The 9,784-nt window shown below is 44.5% G+C and overlaps 1 protein-coding gene across 3 annotated transcripts in view; it reads right to left on the bottom strand.

Moving 5' to 3' along the window:
• Window positions 1-989: 989 nt before the first annotated feature.
• RPTOR (regulatory associated protein of MTOR complex 1) overlaps window positions 990-9,784 on the bottom strand; it is a 295,359-nt gene continuing 286,564 nt past the window's right edge. For all 3 annotated transcript variants that reach the window (XM_077253329.1, XM_077253327.1, XM_077253328.1), the window contains exons 24-35: window positions 9,288-9,398; window positions 8,565-8,670; window positions 8,020-8,134; window positions 6,763-6,887; window positions 6,565-6,669; window positions 6,419-6,469; window positions 4,567-4,673; window positions 4,155-4,282; window positions 2,677-2,763; window positions 2,466-2,582; window positions 2,239-2,368; window positions 990-1,240 (exon numbers count right to left, since the gene is read on the bottom strand). In XM_077253329.1, the coding sequence (XP_077109444.1) occupies window positions 1,172-1,240; window positions 2,239-2,368; window positions 2,466-2,582; window positions 2,677-2,763; window positions 4,155-4,282; window positions 4,567-4,673; window positions 6,419-6,469; window positions 6,565-6,669; window positions 6,763-6,887; window positions 8,020-8,134; window positions 8,565-8,670; window positions 9,288-9,398 (1,251 nt within the window). In that variant the 3' untranslated portion in view covers window positions 990-1,171. The remainder of the gene's footprint in view (window positions 1,241-2,238; window positions 2,369-2,465; window positions 2,583-2,676; window positions 2,764-4,154; window positions 4,283-4,566; window positions 4,674-6,418; window positions 6,470-6,564; window positions 6,670-6,762; window positions 6,888-8,019; window positions 8,135-8,564; window positions 8,671-9,287; window positions 9,399-9,784) is intronic.

Raw genomic sequence — 9,784 nt, 5'->3', positions numbered from 1 at the left:
CCTGGCCGAGGAGGCTCCGTTGCCTGGCCGAGGAGGCTCCGTTGCCTGGCCGAGGAGGCTCCGTTGCCTGGCCGAGGACACTTTCTAGTCTGAGACGACCCGTGTTAATATAACACCAGTTGTCATAAAATGTATCTTATTGGTCAATGCTCCCATTATTATAACTGAAGCCCCATGGATGGACCCCCCCATCCTATTACTCCCACAAATGAAAATGGGGCAGCTATGTGTACGCAGTGATAACACTTCTTCCTCATACTAAGGATCCCTCCCCGTTCCCCTGAAGAAATGAATTACAAGGATAAAAGGGAACTTGAAGATGAGCTATGTCAGCCTCATGAATAAGAAACTGCTGGTTTGATTAAAGCCTCCTCAATCATCGAGGTGGAGGTTGTATGTGCGGAGGCTGCGAGGCAACTTTATCAAACCCTTTAGTGATTCTTCTGGGAGGCGCACTGTTACTGGAATCATTAACCCAAGAATCACCCGAGTGCCTCCACAGCATGCCAAAGATCAACGGCAGGAATATGAGTATGTTCACATGTAGTTGCTTTTTTTTTTTTTTCTTGCATCAAAAACACAGAGGAAATTGCTTGCATTTCTTATGCATTTTTTTTTTTTGGTGCTAAGCCATTTTGATCTCAATGGGGAAAAACGTTGAAAGAATTGAAATATATATATATATGGTCAAAGAAATGCAAGGAAAGAAACGCACTGTGTGACTGAGATTCTAAAAAATCTCATTCATATATAAAGTTTTTTTCCCACATGAAAAAAAAACGCTGCGTGTGAACAAGCCCAAATCATCAGTAGCACAAATAAGGATTCAAACCAGGCATCACTTAAAATAATCCTGCCCACTACGTCAAATTTCAGGTCGCTGTATACGTCGTATACTAAGTCCGCCCCCCCATTCCCCTCTGATTGAATGTTTAAAATAAAAATCAAACACAAAATAAGTATAAGAATTAGATGGCAGGAGACGGGAATCTTCATATAGTTCTGTCATTGGTTCATTAACTTATTCCATTCAGAGAGGTCTTCAGGTTCTAAGAAGCAGCATTCAAATGTCATCATCAATCACCAAGTAAGGTCAAGAGTCTTGTCCAAAAAAAACAGGAAGATTAGGAAAGGAAGCCAAGAGGCCTTCCCTGTGTCTCTCCTCCAGTGGCTATCTCACTCGTTTCTCCACCGAATATATAGACATGTAGTAATCGTTACTGCCGACAGCTAAGTGAGGCTGGGGGGAGGGGGTGAGAAAAAAAAAAAGAGGATTAGATATTGCCAATTACATAAGGCTAGACAACGCTGAGGACAACAAAGCCAAGTTCAGTTATGTTCTTTGTGATATAGTGGTTCTATGATTTCGGACCCTTTCTGAAAGCCAGTCTCTCCCTGACTAACTACACCCTCTCACCAAATGCCTAGAAAAGTGGGTGCATCATCAGAGCCTGGTTTGGCGCTGGTGCCAATTTGCAGCCAAAGCAGGCAGCAGAATGGCCACAGGAGAGAGAGGAGATTCTGGATTTGGTGAACACTTAACTCCTTTAGGCACTTTATGTGCCAGAGAATCTTCAAACACAATCTCTCAAAATACATCCACTATATGTTCACCTGTGGAACTGGGAATAGTCTTCACTACCTCTTTCCTGTACAAAACGTAAAAAAGTTGAAGTCCAAAAAGGACACAATATCGTAGTACTGGCAAATCAGTGTGCAATCCTGTGAAGAAGCCAAAGCTGGTGAAACTTGAGTCTGGCTGGATATGCAAAATAATAAGATGGATTTTAACTGATGTTTTGTGAGAAGAATAAAAGTATTTGTGTGGAAGCATACTAATTTAGCAGAACTTTATTATTGAGTTCTTTTGAGGATTTTTTTTAATTTTTTTATATAACATCTATACCACAGAAAAGCTGTGAAGGCTGTTCCTAATTCCGTAAGTGAAGTTGATGCTATTCATGTGATGATCAATAAATAGTTGATTTTTTTTTGGATTGAATCTTGGCATTCTACCCAAACCAAGCCTCTTCCCACAAGAACATCTCCAAGCTCGGTCGAACTGGGTGCTCATATGTATGGAGGAATAGCAGCTTGCCGATTAATGAAGGTGTAAAATGTTTGTATTATGAATATATAGATTATGACTAGAAGAAATAATTTAAGAGTGAATGTTGGAAGTTTCCTCAAACCTTTGCCACATTTAGTCACAAGCAGACCATTGCTGGAGACACTTACCCAGTAGGGATGGAAAGCCAAGCAGCTGATTGCCCCAATTCTTTGGCCCATGAATCCATCATAGTATTTGATGTTACTAATCTGTTCACCACCACCGTTATAGATGGCAATAAACTGGTTCATAGAACCACTGAAAGAAGAGAGGAAACCATAAACCTGGTATATAGGACTGGCATATAACACAGCACGCACACGACAGGTTATGGATCGGCAGAGACATGACTTACCCAGCAAACAGGTTGGCCAGTGGATGGTAGTCAAGAGCTGTCAGTCCTTTGACGATCTGTAGCGTGTTTACAGATTCCGTTAGCCTGGGGTCAAAGCTTCGCACGTCGCCATTGACGCTGGATATGGACAGGATTGGGTTTTATACCGTAAAATATAAGACATTGAAAAAGGTGCGACTGTCAAAGGAAACAAAAAAAACGGATCTTGTACCTGACGCTCAAGACGTTTCCTTGCGCATGTGTTTCGATATGAGTTTTTACCACCCAAGAAGTATGCTCACGGTAGGTCATGACACGACTGAAAACACAGAGAAAAGCGCTGTCAGATAACTGCGGCAGTAAAGTCATAGTAAGCAGTTAGAAAAAATAAAAAGATCAGATCACTTTTTCCCAGAAACAGCACCACACTGCACCGTAGGCTGTGGCTGGTATTACAACTTAGTCCAAGGAGGATTAAGTCTAGTATCTAATTTTAGTTACCACATCTAGTCACCATTCCCATGTTTGCTTGGATCAGACAATTATGTATGGAGATAGGAATAATTAGCTGTCAATTAATTATGGTGCCACTTATCTCCATGCTAACCCTTTCATGACCAGACAGTTTTCTGTTTTAATACCCTTTCCCAAGAACTAAAAAATTTTTCCCATTGACATGGCTATTTTTTTGCGGGACAAGTTGTAGTTTTGAATGACTTAATTTCACCAAATAATTTACAAAAAAAATGGGAAAACTTCCAAATGGGTGTTTAAAAAAAAAGAAGTAATTCCGCTATTGTTTTTTGGGGTTATAATTTTACACTGTTCACTGTGCGGTAAAAATGAACTGGCAACATGATTCTTCAAGTCAGTACAAGCAGACGGCAAAGCTTTCGATCATGTTCACATGGCGATTTTGCAGAATTCTTTTCTGCTGGCAAAAGCCACTCTCTTCTCAGTAAATGAAGCTGTTTACAAAAAGCACAGTGTTTTTGCTGCTTTTCTGGTACGTTTTTTGCAGCAGATTATATGTGTGCTTTGTCTACAGTTCTTGGGTAATAAAGTTCGTTTTACTCACCAAAGATGCTGCAAAAACACTGAAAAAAATGAGTGTGCTGCGTTTTTTCGTTTTCCAATTCAGTCAGACAAGAAAAAACATGTGTGAGATTTCTGAAATCTTTTGCCGGTGCTGTAAGAAGCAGCTTTTAAATTTGCATTAAAAATCACTGAAAAAAAGCTGCAAAAATGCAATGTGTGAACATAGCCATAAGATTTCTTTAATATTTTAGTGCTTAAAAAAATTATGAACTTTGTAGAAAAAAAAAAAAAAATTTGTTTTGTGTCACAATTTTCTGAGACCTGTACATTTTTTCTATCAATAAATAGAGCCGAGCTGATATTTTTATTGATCCCATTTTTGGGCTACGATAGAGGTTTTGATTGTTTTTAAATGCGTTTTTTACAGGGTAATGTGGTGATAAAAAAAAACGGCAATTCTAAATTTTACTTTCTGGCATTTAACATAAGGTTTAAAGAATTTTATATGTTGATAGATCGGAGTTTTATGGATGTGACGTTTTGTTTTAGTTGGGATAAGGTGTGTGATTTACAGAGAACCCATCAGGTTTTTGGTCAGGAAAGAGTTAACAGGGTGCTATCATCTACATTTCCGTCACGGGGGCATTTATTTTGACTTCTAAAGGACAGTACCAATCGTTCTGTGACATCCTGCGATCAAAGATTCGAACCGTGCCGTCCCCGAGGCCGGCCACAATGAGGGAGCGATTGGAGGCACACGACAAGCTGGTCACACAGCTATCCGCTCCGGTGGGAATATCCTGAAGAGAGATTATACACAGTCAGGATGGATGGTATATAAAGTAATCACAATATCAGCCCTATATTGTAAAAATCATCATCTGGAAGACTTTAACTCAGATGGCTGGATATTTGCATCTCTACAGCTTCTCCTTTTCAGCCGCCACCATACTTTATACTTCCACACCTTCAACTTTGGGAACAATATGTAAAACAATGCCATAGGTCAATGGAATTTGTGGATTATTGGGGACTGGATTAAAGGAATTATGGAAACACTTTTTTTTTCAGCACTGTCACTCACCTGCACTTTCATCTCTCGGTCAGTGTCCCATATTCTGATGATGCGGACGTCCCCGGACGCGACGAGTAATCCCGTCTCTTGCTCCCAGTCTACTACCATTCCGGCCCCTGAGAAGACAGGACGTTAACTTGGTACATTGTATCTGATGCACAGATTAAATGCAGACAGCAGATCCCTCTAGTGTACAAGGACAGAGGTCTGGATACAGTGACCCAGTAATAAAGTACAAGGGTCATCAATTACATGGCACCCATTAAAAAGGAGGGTCATCAATGGATTAGTACTGGATCCTCCAGAGAAAAATGTTTATTAATGCCAACGTCCGACTTTCTTACAGCACTTCAAAACGGAGGTGAAAAGTTTGTTGAGGGGTTTATAGGAGACTGGTGAGCAAAGGCTTAATCCATGAAATACAAGAAATAAACTTTTCATCCATAATTTAATATGTAATGAGCTGAAAACATGTTGGTTATATCTGGAAACCATCAGTAAGATGCTTTTGATGTATCTTGTATTCGGAGCTTTTCTCGTTGCAATTACGCACTCTGCATCTTAGGCATTCATACATTACGTGTTTATACAATACAAAATCTTTAGGACAGAAGACATTATATACCACTAGCTACTGAACCTGTTCTACGCCCGGGTGGCGAGCATTTATATTGGTATATGGTCTCCATCCTGGTATGTGCTGCTTCCATCCTGCGCCCTAATCTTGTCAAGTGCTGCTACCATCTTGCGCCTCCATCCTGTCATGTGCAGCCCCCATCCTACGCCCTCATCCTGTTTTGTGCGCCTCCACCTTGTCATGTGCTACTCTCTTCCTGAGTCCTCATCCTGTCATGTGCTCCCATCCTGCACCCCAATCCTGTCATGTGGTGCTCCCATCCTGCGTCCCCATTCTGTCATGTGGTGCTCCCATCCTGCACCCTCAAGCTATCATGTGCTGCTCCCATCCTGTGCACCCATTCTGGTATGTGCTGCTCCCATCCTGCGCCCCCATCCTGTCATGTGTTGCTCCCATCCAACGCCCTCATCCTGTCATGTGCTGCTCTCATCCTGCGCACCCATTCTGTAATGTGCTGCTCCCATCCTGCGCCCCCGTTCTGTCATGTGCTGCTCCCATCCTGCGCCCCCGTTCTGTAATGTGCTGCACCCATCCTGCTCCCCCATTCTGTAATGTGCTGCACCCATTCTACGCCCCCATCCTGTCACGTGCTGCTCCCATCCTGTAATGTGCTGCTCCCATCCTACGCCCCCATTCTGTAATGTGCTGCTCCCTCATTCTGTAATGTGCTGCTCCCATCCTGCGCCCCAATTCAGTCATGTGCTGCTCCCATCCATATACCCCGTACGCTGCTCCATAAAGGTTGATGGCCCTCATAAGATGCTCCATAGCATAATATGCCCCGTATGCTGCAACGATTTAAAAAAAAAAAAAAATAACATGTCTATAGTCGCTGGGCGCCGAGTGCCGGGGCGCCTGAGCAGGCGGGGACACCGGCGCGCTATGGGGGTCAGGTGTCAGAGTCGCCGCTGGCTCAGGCCCCCGGCACTTGCTATATTCACCTGTCCCCGTTCCACCGCTGCGCGCCGCTCCGTCTTCCGGGTCCTCTGACTGTGACTGTTCAGGCAGAGTGCGCACCAAGCACGTCATCGCGCCCTCTGACCTGAACGTCACAGGCAGAGGACGCGGAAGAAAAAGCGGCGCGCAGCGGTGCAACGGGGATATGACGTATTGTAATATCCAACAGCAGCAACAAGTCTGCATACTGATGGTTTCCATATACAAGCAGGAAAAAATGAACACACAATTTGCCTACAAAGTTCATTTTCCCCCAGCTTTCCTTACCTCCTTGCTTACTACGGTCAAGGTATATGGAGACTCGTCGCGCCAGGCCTCCTTTTTTCAGGGAAAAAAAAAATGTTATTTATGTATCAGACAATTCCTACACCAGGCTCCTTCCCACCCTAAATGTCGTGCCTTCTGGGTGTTACCTCGGGTACTTGGCAGCATGTCGGACAACCCCTGCCAAGCAGTGACCATCTCTGGATTCTTCTCTTGATCAGCAAAGTTTTTCCATACTCTTATGGCACCATCATCTGTTGGCACAAGTGAATCATTATGGCTTCCTGCTGAGGACGGCGGGGCCTGGATCAGGAGCCAACACAGATGATAATCTCCTGGCTCCTTACCTGTGGCGGTCAGCAGCAGCGAGCAGTCCTGGCCATTTAGATACTCCATAGCTGTAATCCGGGTGTAGCGCGGGTTACCATTGTGGAAGTAATCCAGCTTCTCATTTTTCTCCCAATCCCAGAAGCTGCAACCAATCCATTGATAATAAGCATCAAGACAGGAGAAAAAATCATATATGTAGGACTGACTAATGACCTCCTTTAAGGGCCGTCTGTCAGAGCAAAATGTTGTTGTAATGCAAGTATATCCCCGTGTAGGACAGCCAAGAAGAATCATGCTTTTCATTCAAAAATCCATGGGCTAGATTCCAATAAAACCTTCCATAAAGCATCATGCAGATTGTGACTTCAGTGCACCTTGGACAGGTGGCCATGTGGTTCAGAGCCCCTTTTATTAGTTAGTCATACTGGCTCTGCAACAGCTTGCTCAATTGGAAGCTTTGGTTTCACTTGTGTTGGGCAAGTGCTGCCCCGAATGAGGTACAATGCATGTGCACAATGCCAGAGTAACAGCGTATGTGCAGAAAAGTGAGATGGAAACTCCAGGAGAAAGGTTGTTCTGCGCACACACCAGCACGCTGGCAGCAAGTAAAATGCGCCAGCACTTTGTCGGTAAACAAATTGCACCAACTCTGGGGCGGCAAGAAAATTGTGCCAACTCTGGGGTGGCGAGCGCATGTGCCAACACTTTGATAACGTGCAGATGCGCCAACACAGCAATGAGTGAAATGCGACAGCAATGATGAGTGAAATGCGGCAACACTGGGGCAGTGAGCGAAATGCGCCAACACTGCGGTGGTGCGCGCATGTGCCAACACAGTAAAGATGAAAGCAGGAGCTTCCACTGTGACAATGCGCGCATGAGTGTGATTTCAGTAACTGAAGTGAAAGCTGTCAATTTAGGAAGTGGGAGACGGAGCAGGCCGGACTGACTGACAGTAGCTGTCCTAAGGCACATGGCCCTGTCCACCAAGCAACTAATTTGCATAAACATTTAAAGGAGGTTTTCTTGAAATGTATCTTCTATTTTAGAACTAAAATCTATGATTTCTCGGAGGGCGAGCAGGGCATAGATGCGGTTGATAATCGGTCTTGTGCTGCACATTTCTGTATTGGGATGTGAATGGCACTGATGCAATAACCTGCCAGGATGCGCACGATACCTGCCAAACAATATCTGACATCTTTGTACATGTATGTCCTGAGACCTCGCTGTGTTCCACCACGTGGACCCTTTCGTCCCGTATATTGTCTTACCAGATACTGTCTTTGTCCGCAACTGCGATGCAGGACGTAAACGGGTGAAACTTCACCACGGAGGGAACTCCTGGATTGCGGTTAATGAAGATCTGTTCGTCCATCTTAGTGATGCCTGATAAATAAGACAAAACTAAATGGTTACAAAAAGTTAATTTCCTGAAACTCCTTCCTGTCATCATCTACTGGGACTCTCCGGCTCCGCACAGACCCAAGGCCGGAGCTGCCCCCGCCGGCTGCATCTCTCCATCACACACATATTAATAAATGGAGCTGGCTGCGGAGGATGGATATTGATCTGGGAGTGGACACTTGTCAGCTCAGATTAACTGCGCTCGGCAGGACAGGCGCCGTGTTAAGACAGTCACAGACACTTAAAATCTCATTTTGACACACAGGAAAGAAGAATCTAATACTGCGGGAGTAATCCAGTCCTCATGGCCAGGAATCCAGGAAGGCAGAGAGACAGGAGGGCGGTGCAGGAGACTGTTCATGGCCATCAGACAGCAGGAAGAGAGTGCTGTTCAGGATGTCGGGGTACACACCTTTCTCTATGAGGCAATGTGCTTCATTCCGGACCCTGGCATTCCTCAGGAATCGCCACTCACGCTCTTTACGGACCTGGCTCTCCTCATCATGTTCTTCAGGCACCTGCTTAACAGCAAAAGTCAGTCCAAAGCCTCCAGAGTCACAGCAGCAGGGTCTATACCCAATTAGCACAGACGAGTCCATCATTACCCTACTCCTAATTCCGTTATGGACTCAAATTTCAATACATTATTATTGCAACATGCAAGCAAAACCGTTGACAAGCTGCAAACCATGTAAGCACTACAGGGGGGGCCACACACAGCATGGACATCTCCCGACAAAGTGTAGCACAAGTAAGGTTTCTTTCATAGTGGTCATCTCATGCTACTCATCTTAGTAGTATGCAGGGGATAAAGATGGGCACTGGCATGGAGGGGTCACACAAGGGTGCCAGCATGGGGGGACACACAAGGGGCGCCCGCAGGCTAAAAAGAGTCCATTGGTCGGCTCCCTCCCACTATTTCCTACTAGGCTCATCTTCGTTCACAAGTCTCAGCTCATGGAGGACAAAGTAGTGTCCTTTTGGTCTTTATTTAAAAAATTAGCTTGTATACATCAGAAATCTACATCCAGCAATCCTGATGGATACGACTGATGGACACTACAGAATGCACCATGACAAGATCCTAAAGGTAAAGCATCTGGTGATGAACCAAAGATATAACTGTATCCATTACCTTCATAACTGGCTGAGCAAAATACTTGGCGTTCCAGTCACAGAAGCCAGTCTGCAGCGATCCCGAAAGGAAGCCCTTGTGGACAATAACGTCGTCTCCATCTTCAGCAGTCTGGAAAAGAGGTCAGCGTTATGGACGCCCCTAGGATAGATCTTACGTCATTTTGGAAAGTACTTTATTTGATGTTTTTCTCGGCAATCACAGTCTCTACTACTCAGAGGCTACAAAATCTGCACTTCTGGGAGGGCGGAAGGAGCAGATATCGCAGCACTATGCCAAATAGCAGCACCAGGAGCTGTCACTAGTAGTAACATTCATCTTTCACGACTTCCACCCACTCATTTGTTAAGCGGGCACAGCATTTATGGCATGCTGTGGTTATTAAAAATCTTCAGTGTTGCCTTCGTAAGTCTAGGTCATCTATTTTGCAATGCATGTGACCACTCTGTGACATCACTAGTGACTTCAGAGCCAGGCCGCAGGCGGCAGCACAATTT

The sequence above is a fragment of the Ranitomeya variabilis genome, chromosome 4, assembly GCF_051348905.1.
Source record: "Ranitomeya variabilis isolate aRanVar5 chromosome 4, aRanVar5.hap1, whole genome shotgun sequence".
NCBI lineage: Eukaryota > Metazoa > Chordata > Amphibia > Anura > Dendrobatidae > Ranitomeya > Ranitomeya variabilis.
The sequence above is the reverse complement of the archived record's forward strand: the minus strand, read 5'-3'. Positions and strand labels throughout refer to the sequence as shown.